General features: G+C 48.7%; 1 protein-coding gene across 1 annotated transcript in view; it reads left to right on the top strand.

The window, feature by feature from the left end:
• Positions 1–2,947: 2,947 nt before the first annotated feature.
• lgr6 (leucine-rich repeat containing G protein-coupled receptor 6) overlaps positions 2,948–14,575 on the top strand; it is a gene marked incomplete at its 5' end in the record, with an annotated part of 61,155 nt that continues 49,527 nt past the window's right edge. The window contains one exon of the mRNA XM_084333516.1: positions 2,948–3,381. Coding sequence (XP_084189642.1) covers positions 2,948–3,381 — 434 coding nt within the window. The remainder of the gene's footprint in view (positions 3,382–14,575) is intronic.

Below are 14,575 nucleotides of genomic sequence, written 5' to 3'. Positions count from 1 at the left end.
TAGTGGTAGTGGTGGTGGTGGTAGTGGTGGTGGTGGTAGTAGTGGTAGTAGTGGTGGTGGTAGTGGTGGTAGTAGTGGTAGTGGTGGTGGTGGTGGTAGTGGTGGTGGTAGTAGTGGTAGTGGTGGTGGTGGTAGTGGTGGTGGTGGTAGTGGTGGTGGTGGTAGTAGTGGTAGTGGTGGTGGTGGTAGTGGTGGTGGTGGTAGTAGTGGTAGTGGTGGTGGTGGTGGTGGTGGTGGTGGTAGTAGTGGTAGTGGTGGTGGTGGTGGTAGTGGTGGTGGTGGTGGTAGTAGTGGTAGTGGTGGTGGTGGTGGTGGTGGTGGTGGTAGTGGTGGTGGTGGTGGTAGTGGTGGTGGTAGTAGTAGTAGTAGTAGTAGTAGTAGTGGTGGTGGTGGTGGTAGTGGTGGTGGTGGTGGTGGTAGTGGTGGTGGTAGTAGTAGTAGTAGTAGTAGTAGTAGTAGTAGTAGTAGTAGTAGTAGTAGTAGTAGTAGTAGTAGTAGTAGTAGTAGTAGTAGTAGTAGTAGTAGTAGTAGTAGTAGTAGTAGTAGTAGTAGTAGTAGTAGTAGTGGTGGTGGTAGTGGTAGTAGTGGTAGTGGTGGTGGTGGTAGTAGTGGTAGTGGTGGTGGTAGTGGTGGTGGTAGTAGTAGTGGTAGTGGTGGTGGTGGTAGTGGTGGTGATGGTGGTAGTGGTAGTGGTGGTGGTGGTGGTGGTAGTGGTGGTGGTGGTAGTAGTGGTAGTGGTGGTGGTGGTAGTAGTGGTAGTGGTGGTGGTAGTGGTGGTGGTGGTAGTAGTAGTAGTGGTAGTGGTGGTGGTGGTTGTTATGTATTGGGTTAGGTTTGTCCCAGGGCGATTGCCATACTCGCCCTGTATATGTACGTGGTGATTGCGCACCTGGGGTTGTTGTGTTTACCTGCTACCAAGTATAAAGCCTCGCTACTGAGTACCTCCGTGTCAGAGTGATTATTCATTGTTATATTACCAGGATCAGATATAACAAATTGGCGACGTGGACGACGGAACTGCGCTGCATCCTTGGTCGAAAGAAAAGTTGGACTTTGGCGGAGGGCATTTGGTTGCCATTAGCAACAGAGCTAATACGAGCGGCTAACGGAGCTATGCGTGTGCGGCGGACTGGTAACGTTGATGTGTGTGAGAATGTCGGATCTAGACACAGACAGTAATAAGAGTACGGACAAACAAGAAGTGCATGTGGTAACAAGAACAATGGCTGGAATATTGGCCCCTTTGATGAGAGCGTGGAACAATGGAGTTCATATACGGAGAGATTTGATTTCTTTGTGCTCGCAAATGACATTAAAAACATTAAGATTGTGCCCACGTTTATGAGTGTGATTGGGGCAAGGACTTTCAACATTCTACGGAGTTTGGTACGACCGGTGAAACCGGGGGAAATGACATATGCACAGATTGTTACTGCATTGACGGGACACTTTTCTCCTAAACCACTCCTGATAGCGGGACGGTTTCGGTTCCATAGGAGGAATCAAGAGCAGGGGGAAACTGTAACAATGTTTGTAGCAGCACTTAGGAAATTGTCAGAACACTGTGAATTTAATGAGGTATTAAATAACACCATCAGGGATAGACTTGTCTGTGGGCTACAAAGTGAGGCAGCACAAAAAAGACTGTTAACAGAACATGGGCTCACCCTACAAAAGGCCATTGACGTCAGTGTGTCAATGGAATTGGCAGCCAGAGAGGCACAACAACTGAGTGCATCTGCCAAAGTGCATCAGGTTTTTAATGTAAACCAAAGAGAAATGTCAGGACAGGGCATGTGTTTTCGGTGTGGCAAGCCAGGGCATCAAGCGACGGAATGTTGGTGCAAGGAGTAGAGACGGAATGTTGGTGCAAGGAGTTAGAGTGTCTGTGCTGTGGCAAAAAAGGCCACATTGAGCGGGCATGCCGTAATAAGAGGAGCAAAGCACCGTCGCAGCACAGACAACCTAGGTTTCAAAAAGAGGCATTCAAACCTAGGACCAAGAAAGGAGTATACCAGGTGGAACACAAGGCTGTTAGTGACTCCTCGGACGAGGAGTATCCACTACACATACTAACTGTTGCAGGTGGGTCTAGTGGCTACTGGGTGTTACCTTCGCTAGAGGGGAAACCAGTGCGTATGGAGATAGACACCAGAGCGGCGGTGTCACTGGTGTCAGACAAAGTGTATCGACAAACACTGAAACACCTACCACTGCGGCCAGCCCGAGTGGTGCTGAAGACATATACCGGAGAAGCGGTGGCCCTAAAAGGGGTCACAGAGGTCAAAGTGGAGTTTAACGGACAGCACGCTAAACTACCACTCTATGTGGTGCATGGTGACTACCCCTCCTTACTGGGACATGCATGGATGGAGAAAATACAATTGGACTGGCCGCGATGCGACTGGTGACACAGGGGGACACGGGGTTACCCGCAGTTCTTAAGAAACATGCTGATGTTTTTAAAAAGGAGCTCGGAAGCATGAAGGACATTACGGTGAAGCTGAGAGTTAAACCAGGCAGCACACCTAAGTTCTTGAGAGCGCGGCCAGTGCCCTACACCATCAGGCCCAAGGTGGAGGCGGAACTGGATGCTCTGGTGAAGAGTGGGGTGCTGGAGGCAGTTAGCGTCAGCAATTGGAGTACCCCCATCGTGCCCATTGTAAAAAAGGATGGGGAAATAAGGGTGAATAATGTGGTGATTTCAAGACGACGTTGAACCCAGTGCTGGAAGTGGAGAAATACCCCTTGCCTCTTATCGAGGACTTGTTCGCTGGCCTGTCTGGCGGCCAGAAATTCAGTAAAATTGACCTCCGCCATGCATACCTGCAGATGCACGTGGATCAAGACTCCAGAGAGTTTCTGACGGTTAACACACAAAGGGTTGTTCAGGTACTGTCGGTTGGCATTCGGGATAACCTCAGCCCCTTCGCTGTTCCAAAGGGCGATGGATCAGATTTTGTGTGGGTTGCCCGGGGTACAATGCTACCTAGATGACATCCTGGTGACTGGGAAGGATGACAAAGACCATCTTCAGAACCTGGATGAGACCCTGCAGAGGCTGCAGGATTATGGACTGAGAGTCCACAAAGGGAAATGTGAATTTTTTCAGTCTTCCATCGAATACCTTGGCCATGTGATTGACGCTGCAGGGCTACACAAGGCTCCTTCAAAGACTAAGGCCATTGTGGAGGCTCCTGCCCCCCAAAATGTGGCCCAACTCCGTTCATACTTGGGACTACTGAACTATTATGGACGATTCATGAAGGGTCTCTCGACAGCGCTGAAGCCGCTACACCAACTGCTCTGTCGTGAGAAGCCATGGGCCTGGACTGAGGAGTGTCAGAAGGCTTTCGTAGCATCAAAAGAGACGCTGCTGAGGTCAGAGGCCTTAACGTACTTTGACCCGGCATTGCCGATACAGCTGGCCTGTGACGCATCCCCATACAGGGTAGGGGCGGTTATCTCCCATATCATGCTGGATGGGGTAGAGAAACCCATTGCTTTTGCGTCCAGAACACTGAACAAGGCTGAATGAAATTACGCTCAAATAGAGCGTGAAGCACTAAGCATCATGTTTGGCATACGGAAATTTCACCAGTACCTGTTCGGGAGACGATTCACGCTCCTGACCGACCACAAGCCACTCACGACCATACTAGGTCCGCATGTGGGCATCCCACCGCTCGCAGCGAGCAGGATGCAGAGATGGGCATTGCTCCTGTCTGCCCATGACTATGCAATTAAATATCGGAAGTCAGAATTGCATGGTAACGCAGACGGCCTCTCCAGGCTTCCATTACCCGTGTCAAAGCCAGGCCCGGGTCAGGTTGACATTTTTTATTTCAGTCAAGTGGAAAATGCACCAGTCACCGCGCAACAGGTGATGAGGGCCACTAGGAATGACCCAGTGTTTTCACAAGTAATGGACTCCATCGTGAAGGGGGGGAAAATGAAGGACACACCCGAGCTCAAGCCTTTCATCTCTAGACAACATGAACTGTCGACTCAAGCTGGGTGACTGCTCTGGGGAAGAAGAGTGGTCATCCCTCCTTCGCTGCGTAAGTCCATGCTACAACAACTTCATACGGGACACTGCGGCATGGTCCGTATGAAAGAGGTCGGACGTAGCTATTTTTGGTGGCCCGGGCTGGACAGCAACATCGAAGAAAAGGCTAAGACATGCCCCACCTGTCAGCGGGTCCGTAATGCACCCCAGCCGGCACCACTACACCCCTGGGAGTGGCCAAGTGAGCCATGGAAATGGCTACATGTTGATTTTGCTGGGCCGTACGAAGAGAAAATGTTCCTTGTCCCACAGCAAATGGCCCGAAGTGGCAATAATGAAATCCACAATGGCTGAGAGGACCATTGAGAAACTGGGGGAAATGTTTAGCCGTTTCAGGTGTCCAGAACAACTGGTGAGTGACAATGGGCCCCAATTTATCTCTCAGGAGATGGACACTTTCTTAAAGGTCAACGGAGTTAAACACATTAGATCTGCACCCTACCACCCAGCAACTAATGGGTTAGCTGAGAGATTTGTGCAGATTCTGAAACACAGCCTAAAGGCATCACAGGGGCAAGGTAGTCTCCACCAACGCCTTCATGGTTTCCTCTTAACCTACCGGAACACCGCACACGCAACCACTAAGGCATCCCAAGCAGAACTGCTCCTTAAGAGACCGCTGCGCACCAACCTGGATCTTCTCAGACCACCAGAGGAAGCAGAAATTGTGTGGCATGAACAGGATAAGCAAGTAAGAAGAAGAGCATTGAGAGCCAAGACCAGGGCCTTCAGTGCTGGTGACCACGTACTAGCATGGAACTACCATCGTGGACCGAAGTGGGTGCCTGCCACTGTAGTCCAACAGACAGGACCGCTGTCCTATACAGTACAGACAGACAGCAATCTGGTGTGGAAACGGCACACAGGGCAGTTATTGGGGAGTGTAGAGACCCCTAGGGAACCCCAATCCACTGCTGGAATTACAGAGCTGTTTTTGAATGACACTCCAACTATGCAGCCGATGTCAATTGACTTACCTTCCCTGGAAGAGCCTACAGTGGCTCCACCCACCCAGGAGGGTGATGATGACGCCGACACCCCGGCACCAAAGTCCATGCCACCGACGCCACAAATGGACAGTGGTGACTGCCGATATCCAAGTCGGGAACGGCGGCCACCCATTCGTTTGGATCTATAGACTTACCTAAATGAAAGACTTATAAAAAAAAAAGAAAAAAAAAGAAAAGAAAAAAATAGTCTGTGTCCAAAATGAGAAAGGGGGAGAGTGGACTGTTAGATTTTTTTGGAATGTTGTTGACCTGGCAAATGGAAAAAAAAAATATTATTATGATGTTGTATTGCCATGTGGGCCGTTGCAACTAGGGGTACCATTATGGTAAGTGGGGAGGAGATGTTATGTATTGGGTTAGGTTTGTCCCAGGGCGATTGCCATACTCGCCCTGTATATGTACGTGGTGATTGCGCACCTGGGGTTGTTGTGTTTACCTGCTACCAAGTATAAAGCCTCGCTACTGAGTACCTCCGTGTCAGAGTGATTATTCATTGTTATATTACCAGGATCCGATATAACAGTGGTAGTGGTGCTGGTGGTAGTAGTGGTAGTGGTGGTGGTAGTGGTGGTGGTGGTGGTAGTGGTGGTGGTAGTGGTGGTGGTGGTAGTGGTGGTGGTGGTAGTAGAGGTGGTGGTGGTAGTGGTGGTGGTAGTGGTGGTGGTGGTAGTAGTGGTAGTGGTGGTGGTGATAGATGTGGTTGCGTTAGTGGTGGTGGTAGTAGTAGTGGTAGTGGTGGTGGTGGTAGTGGTGGTGGGTAGGCGGGGTGGGGGATAACTGTACATTGGATTATCGACGAAACCTTACTTGGTCCCAAGAAGAGTGTCTAGTGTATTATTGGGTTAGGACATGTACTGTACATTGGAGGGGGTTGGGTTAGGACATTTACAGGGGCCAGTTTAGAATTGCAGTCACCCTGTAGTAGTGGTAGTAGTGGTAGTGGTAGTGGTAGTAGTGGCGGTAGTAGTAGTAGTAGTAGTAGTAGTAGTAGTAGTAGTAGTAGTAGTAGTAGTAGTAGTAGTAGTAGTAGTAGTGGTAGTAGTAGTAGTAGTAGTAGTAGTAGTAGTAGCAGGACCGCCCGGGAGAAATGCGAGGCCCTGTGCGAGATTTAAACGCGAGCCCCCCCCCCCCCCCCCCCCCCCCCCCCCCCAAAAAAAAAAAAAAAAAAAGTCATACAGTAAACATATTCTTAAACAATAGCGCTGCCCGAGGGTCAACATATAGCAAGAGAGAGAGCGAGAGAGAGCTCCCGTTCTACAGTCAATATACAGTGTACAGAGAGAGAGAGAGAGACACATTGGAAACAGAGAGTACACAGTGGCAGAATACCTGAGCACTGTGACTGAAGATCCTTGACTAGGTACAGACTCAGCGAGCACAGCCTAGCCATCGAGAAAGGCCGCCATAAGCAGACTGTGTGTGTTAGAAAGAGAGAGAGAGAGAGAGAGAGCATGTGTGTTTGTCGTGTGTGTGTGTGTTAGAGAGAGAGCATGTATGAGAGATCCAAAAGGACAAAGATCAACACTTAAATCCAAAGAGAAGAGGGTCTATACCAGAGAAAACAAAGCAGCAAGGAGCCAATGGCCGACATCAGCTAAATAGGCTAGCCAGGTAATGACACCAGGCCACACACAGCTTTGGCCAACGGCCCAACGCTACCCAAGCTACCCAATATTCACACACAGCACATGTCGTATCTCCAAATGTTGTGAAGTAACATATGTTTTGCCTGGAAAAAAACATCGTTATTAACAAAACATTCGGGAGGGGAAGGAAGGAAGGAAGAGTGGGGTAATGTCATTACATTTTCATTCATCTTACCTGCACCAAGGAACGCAGGGCGAAAGGCCGCAACACAGGTCTCCACGTTGACGAAAGGCCTCTCGCTGGCGGGACAGAAATAAGCTATGGCCGGAGCCTTGTCATGGTGCAGGCCCGACTACATCTTCTGTCAAAGATGATGTCATAGTCAGAGTGCCAGAACCCCCTGCTATTCTCACGGCTAATGTCAATGGTCGTAGCACAACTGATAGCATCAAGCTAACGTTCCCAGCCGAGCGCAGCCGGCAGCTAACGTCATAGCTAAACAGCTAACTGGCTAACAGTTAGCTCAACCCGGCTATCGCTAACCATTAGCTAACGCAGAAGCAAGCTATGCGGCTACCACTGAAAAACTGTAACGTGAGAAAAGCAATACAGGTGCTGACACCAGGCCACACACCGTTAGCTACTACACTACTACAACAGCTAGTCGGCCAGTTTGGCTCCAGAGAGAGAGAGAGAGAGATCCACGGCGGGAATAGAATAGAGGGCATTAAAAACTCACCAAACATCCAAGAGGATGGAGACAACCGCGTGGAGTTGACGAAGTTCATCTGCCGAACGACCATCATCTTCATCTTGGCTGCACGCGCTGTCTCTAGGTTAGCTAACGCTAGTTAGCATTTAGCTAAGCTAGCTACTAGCCGACATCATCATGGCTATATCCCGACTGAACCACACTTAATATTATAACGTAGCTAAAGCTAACTAGCTGTCCCTGTCTTTAACCGGGATGGCTAGCCTGACTGAACTGTCTAACATGCAACAACTTTCATCTTCAGTCCATCTGCGGACGATGTCCTCTTCATCTTGGCTGGCATCCAATGCTGCACGCGTGAAATAGTCAGACGCTAGTGATGGGTCGGTCATGAGCGACTCGTTCATAAGAGCCGATTCATTGCCGTGAGCGTGAGTCGAATTGCTCACGTCTGGCAATGAGTCGGTTCACGCCCCCCCCCCCCCCCCCCCCCCCCCGGCACGCACACGGACGCACACAATGAACTCAACAGATGCTACCTGGCTGTAACCCCTCCCCTCATTGAAACCAATTCTGCTGCCTGCAGAGCCTCAGAGCCAGGAACGTGTCTAATGTGAAATATATAAGCATATAAGCAAAACTAGATTTTAGGTCTGTGATGAAAAAGGGCCTTGCGGGAAGGGGGGCCTCGCAAAAAAAAATAAAAAAAAATAAAAATAAAAAATAAAAGATAAATAAAAAATATTTTTTTTGTATTTTTTGTATTTTTTTTTGTGCGAGGCCCCCCTTCCCGCGAGGCGACCGCACTGCTCGCACACCCCCTGAGGCGGCCCTGAGTAGTAGTAGTAGTAGTAGTAGTAGTGGTAGTGGTAGTAGTGGTGGTAGTGGTAGTCAGGCCCGGACTGGCCATCGGGAGCACCGGGAGTTTTCCCGGTGGCCTGGCCTGCACAGATTTAAAAAAAAAATTATATAAAAAAAAAAAAAAATTATTATTATTATTATTTGTTTTTGCCAGGCCATTGTTTCTAGTTGTGGCGGCGGCGCGGCGCGATAGTTAGATAACCTAGGTGGGTGGGGAACAACCAGGATTTCACTGTCTGCGGCAGAGTTGGAGAACTATCTGACTCTCTCCCTCACGCGGATCACAATGGAGCCGTGCTGCCGCTTGTGATTGGTGGAGGCGGGACCAGGCGATACAACTGATTGACAGCGGAGGCGGCGAATGGAATGGCAGACGGCACTCAGATGCAGAATAACAGCCAGGCAATGAGCCAGGTTGATTGATTGATTGATTGATTGATTGATTGATTGATTGATTGATTGAAAACTTTATTAACAGATTGCAGAATGGGTACAGTACAGTACAGCTCAATGCATACAATTGTTAAGGGGATGCAGACCAGAGAAAGACTTTCATCTTGTTTACATCAGGGTCCCCCATTTTTAATTCATCGTAACATATATGACATACAGATAGACAGTACTGCTACATCTATACATTTATGACATACCAGATTTGCAAATACAGTACTGTTTGTGATACGAAAAGAGTCCAGAAAAGAAGTATATACATTTGACGTAGAAACTGTACATTGGAAGAGGTTGGGTAGGTGGGGGGGTACTGTACATTGGAGGTGGTTGGGTGGGTGGGGGGGGAGGTTGGGTAGGAGGGGTGGGTGGGGGACACTGTACAACTGTACAAGCAACACTGTACATTGGAATATTGACAAGACCATACTTGGTCATTTTTACTGTACATTGGAGGGGGTTGTGAGGGACTCGGGAGAGATACAGTAGAGCGAAAGTCAATTAACGTTGATGTCAAGATGGACAGTGGAAGAAAAAGAAAGGGTGGAGGAGAGAGGGATAAAACAAAGAAAAAGAAAGGCCCTTACAGGAGAGAGTGGTTAACTGTATTATAATAGTAAATAGAAAAATATGTTGTGCTCTTGCTTTTTTCTTTTTGAAGGTGGAGAGAGTAGCATTGCTAGTGCCACAACAGTTTTATTTGAGGTCCATAACAGTACATTGTACTAAGCAATTGTTGGCTCATTAGTTTGTGATTCACATGCACTAAAATTCACCAGAATGCAGGAAATTAAGTCTTTGTAACAAAAAATTTCCTGGTGGGGGACCCCCAGACCCCCCGCTTAAAAAGTGGCCTGATTGGGGCTATATTTCGCGCTATATCTCCCGGTATGAATTATTTCCCCAGTCCGGCCCTGGTGGTAGTAGTAGTAGTAGTAGTGGTAGTAGTGGTAGTAGTAGTAGTAGTAGTAGTAGTAGTAGTAGTAGTAGTAGTAGTAGTAGTAGTAGTAGTAGTAGTAGTAGTAGTAGTAGTAGTAGTAGTAGTAGTAGTAGTAGTAGTAGTAGTAGTAGTAGTAGTAGTAGTAGTAGTAGTAGTGGTAGTGGTGGTGGTTGTAGTGGTGGTGGTGGTAGTAGTGGTAGTAGTGGTAGTAATAATAATCATAATAATAATAATAATAATAATAATAATAATAATAATAATAATAATAATAATAATAATAATAATAATAATAATAATAATAATAATAATAATAATAATAATAATAATAATAATAATAATAATAATAATAATAATAATAATAATAATACACTTTATTTGTATAGCACCTTTCATACAGAAACTGCAGCTCAAAGTGCTTCACAACAGAAAAAAGACAAGCATAAAATAAGCACATGAAGTGTAGACATATAAAATCACAGTTTTTCACATTAGGATCTAACATCCACATTTTTTTTTACAGTGCAATACAATTGTTCTTACTGTTCAACAGTTCAAAGTTGTCTTTACCTTCTCTGTTTGGTATCCACAGTTTAAAACTTGACAGTCTTCCCTCCTGTTGTATACCCACTTTGACCCATTGAACCTCCCACTCAGGGCAAACCTCCCTCTCAGGGCGCAGTTCCCTCTCTCAGGGTGCAGTTCTAGGCCTGGGTCCTACACAGTTAACAGTCTCTTGTTTGATACCCACACAGTTTAATACCTGACAGTTTTGAACCTGTAATAAAAAGTAATACAGACAGAGTAAAATAATACAGTGCAATAAAATAGTAGAATAGAATAGATAGTAAAATTATGCAATAGAATGGACAGAGTAAATAGTGCTACAGTACAATCAACAGCGGAATGTATTAGAATGCTATGGTGAAGAGCAGTGGCGTCGTTAGCCCTGGGCTTCCGGGGCTTTAGCCCCGGATGTTTTTCTCCTAGCCCCGGATCTAAAAAAAAAAAAAAAAAAAAAAAAATGTTTACATTTTTTTTTTTTTTTTTTACTTTTTTTTCTTTTTTTTTTTATGTCAGCATCCCCATTGTCTTTGCTGAATGTTTGTTAGTGTTTGGTATTTTTTGTTGGTTTTTAGTACTTTTAAACATTTTTAGTAAGTAGTTTTCATTTGATCCTATAACTTTTCATTCACCGATTTGTGGACTTTTTTTTAGTGTCCTGAAAGGCGCCTTATAAATCAAATGCATTATTATTATTATTATTATTATTATTATTATTATTATTATTATTATTATTATTATTATTATTATTATTATTATTATTATTATTATTATTATTATTATTATTATTATTATTATTATTATTATTATTATTATTATTATTATTATTATTATTATTATTATTATTATTATTATTATTATCATCATCATCCAGGAGGGAAAAGACACTTTGGATAGTAGGGACTGCATCTCTGCCTGTCCTGACCAGGAAACACTTTGCAACTGTGATCTCCTCTGGCAATAGTTGGATATTGTAATGTGTGGCGAGGGGTTGCAGCAATTCCACTGAGAGAAACTGGTCTGAGGCTGGATAACATGCCTGTATGCCTCTCATAAGTTGTTATCCAACTCATGAGAACCTGCTCTCAAGCTCTGGATAGAACAGTCTCTGTCTCAGCTGATCTCCTGAGCTGAGGTCTGAGCTTGTGCCACAAGATGCCATTACATATGGCCTTTGTCCTGTCATACATGTCCACTGCCATCTCTGAGGTGCGATAACGATAGGTTATGTAGATAACCTAGTTATATTAGTATAGGCTAAGCTCCCGCTCTGAGCCTTACGAGATACTCTATATCGCCTGTGATACCTAATGTATCTCCCACGAACAAAAACACATGCACCCCACCTGTATGGGGCCCCGCCCCTTATGGTGGCACCACCCATATAATCATGACTCTGGTCATGACACACCCTTCCTCGCCAAAAACCCGTCCCAGGAAAAGATCCCTCAAGAGGGAACTCAGGGCGCGCAGAGCGGGAGCTTAGCCTATACTAATATAACTAGGTTATCTACATAACCTATCGTTATATTTCGTATGGCATCGCTCCCGCTCTGAGCCTTACGAGATAATGGGGAAGAGCGGGTGCGAGACCCGACAGATGTACCCCCTGAGGACCCGTAAGCCCACATCAAGGGGTGCGGGGAGCCCTGTCACCCCATCCTTCCTAACGAAGGGGGGGCGCAGTCAACTCCACCTGAATGCGAACAAGAGGGAGCCAGAACCCCTTGAACACACCGTACAGGCGGAACCACGTGTGACTCAACACACTGCGGCCCATACCCATACACTCCCGCTACCCGACCAAAGGACGGGAAGCAGGAAAGGCCACAGACCCCAGAACCGCCTGGGAGACAGAACCCCCGGTCATGTCCATGAGGTAAAACCTTACAAAGGAGCCCGGGGAGGACCATGAAGCTGCAGCACAGATGTCCTCCACCGAGGCCCCACCCAGGAGAGCGGCAGAGGCAGCCACCCCACGAGTGGAGTGCGCCCTGACGCCCCCAGGGGGATCCTGCCCAGCCAGCGTGTAGCAGAGGGTAACACCCTCGCACAACCAATGGGACAGGCGCTGCTCCGACAGTGCCTTACCAGCACGAGCCCCACCGTAACAGACAAAAAGCTGGTCGGTAACCCTGAAATCCTGAGTACGGCTGAGGTAAATCCCCAAGCACGGACTGGACATGACAGGTGAAGGCCCGCATCTAACTCACCAGTGTGAGGAGGAGGACGAAACGCCTGAACCACAATATCCCGGGAGCGGAAGGAACTCCGGATATTCTCAGGCACGAAAGCAGGATTAGGTCGCAGAGTGACACCGCAATCGGTCCGAAAAGACAGGCACTCTGGACGTACCGAGAGAGCACAGAGCTCACCTACGCGTTTAGCGGAAGTGACAGCCAGAAGGAACGCGGTCCTGAAGGACAGCTGTCCCAACGGCGCCCGCTCGAGCGGCTCAAACGGGGCCAAGGACAACCGACCGAGGACCAATTGAAGATCCCAAGTCGGAGCCAAGGAGCGTTGCACCGGCTTAACGCCGTAAGCGCGACAGTGGAGGGAGCATGCGCATTCCAGATGGTAACACCATCAGGATCAAGAACCTGCACCCCTCAACGTACCCGTCCCAACAACTGACCTAACAGATGTATGGGGAAGAATCCCTGGCGGCACGGCATCGGTCCCAGACCTGCCTGGCCATGTCCAGACGCAATCCTCACCCGTCAGGATGAGGGCCGCCCCGCGACAGTACACCTGCACCCACATTCTCCCTGCCGGGGATGTGGGGAGCCCTTAGGCCGCGCAGATGGAGGACGCCCATAGCCAGCCGCCCGCCGCCTGGTGCAGACAGGGGGAGCGTACTCCTCCCTGTCTGTCGATACACGACACTGACGTCGTATCGTCCGTCCTGATCAACACCATTTGTGGACCAGAAGGACCGCTTTCAACACCAACACATTGAACGTAGCGCAGATCGGGCAGCATGGTTTGCCAGCTGCCCCCTACTGCGTTGGCCCGACGCATCACCAGCGAGGGAGGCGTCGGTGAAAACGCGACGTGAGACAGCGCCGTAACCGTCCTAGGACGGAACCTCCCGAGCGTGTTGACAACACGCTCCGAGATGGATGCCCATAGCCCTCCAACCGTTGACTGGGAAGAGGAATACTCTACATCCAGTCTACAGCAACCCCAGGCTGGTAGAGACCTGCCTGGTACGAGACCTGACGATCCACCTTGACCGCGAAGGACCAGAACGTCATCAGGGCAGAACACTCCGTAACCCCGGATGACGCAGAGGCCCCAGTGCGGCCTCCACGCACTTGGTGAAGATGCGGGGAGCCAGAGAAAACCGAACGGCAGCCTCTGGTACTCATACGCTAACCCTGCAAAGGAAGCGTAGGTAAGCCCTAGGATGGAAGATCGGGGATGCGCATACGCATCCTACAGGTCTATGGAGGAGAACCAGACCCCCACCTGACAGTGTTCAACAGGTAGGAGACGATCCAAAAAATGCTGAACCTTCCCATGGGACAGGTCCAGCCTGGGTCTTACACCCCTCCCTCCCGACTTCTCGGGCAGAGAACACCGGGAGGAGAACGCCACGACGATGGCTTGCTTCGTCCACAGAGATTGGATCTCGTCGACCAGAGCTGTCCCTGCTGGAGACCCCGACAACAGGGTCTGTACCAAACCTGAAAACGGGTGGGGTTGTGTAAACACAAGTCCCCGCCTCACCATTCTCTCCATCTACCTCGACATATGGTACTGCCGTAGTCATATGTGACGACACTCCCAACGCACCCGCCGTCACGTGGCGCAGGTCCGCCAGGAACTGTAGATAGTTGGCCCGGTCCCCCCCGCTGTGCGAAGACAACCCTGGAATCGTGCGAGGAGCGCGTTCCGTGTCGGAACACCTGACCCTGACACCACCCACGAGGCAATCGCACCCAAGGGGGAACCCCGACAGAAAAGGGCCTGTCTGATACGGGGGGCTTCCGATCAAAAAAGCCCCCCCACTGAACACCCCTCCAGAACATGCTGAAGGAGTTGTTCCGCAGCCGGACATGCAAGGTGTAAGGCCCCCATGGGTTCCTACACACCGTAGCCCTGCAGTGATATCACTACCACCCCAAACCATGTGAGCTGCGACCACTTGCCAATATTCCAGGAGTGGGAGCACCAACATGATACCTGGCCTGGCGAAGGCGAGGCCGGGGAAGCCCGCACTGTGTGCCTCAAAAGGTTTCGAGCCCCCCTGCTGACAACACTTAAGTTGACAGACGTAACACCAGGCTCAACCAACACAGTTCAAGGTGTGGGAGCCGCTTGACAGCACAACATTCTCACGGACAGACCCAGGCTCAGCCATCAACTGGGTGTCAGCCCCTGTC

This window comes from Notolepis coatsorum (genome assembly GCF_963971535.1).
Source record: "Notolepis coatsorum genome assembly, chromosome: 17".
Classification (NCBI taxonomy): domain Eukaryota; kingdom Metazoa; phylum Chordata; class Actinopteri; order Aulopiformes; family Paralepididae; genus Notolepis; species Notolepis coatsorum.
This window is presented reverse-complemented; position numbering and strand designations above follow the sequence as displayed.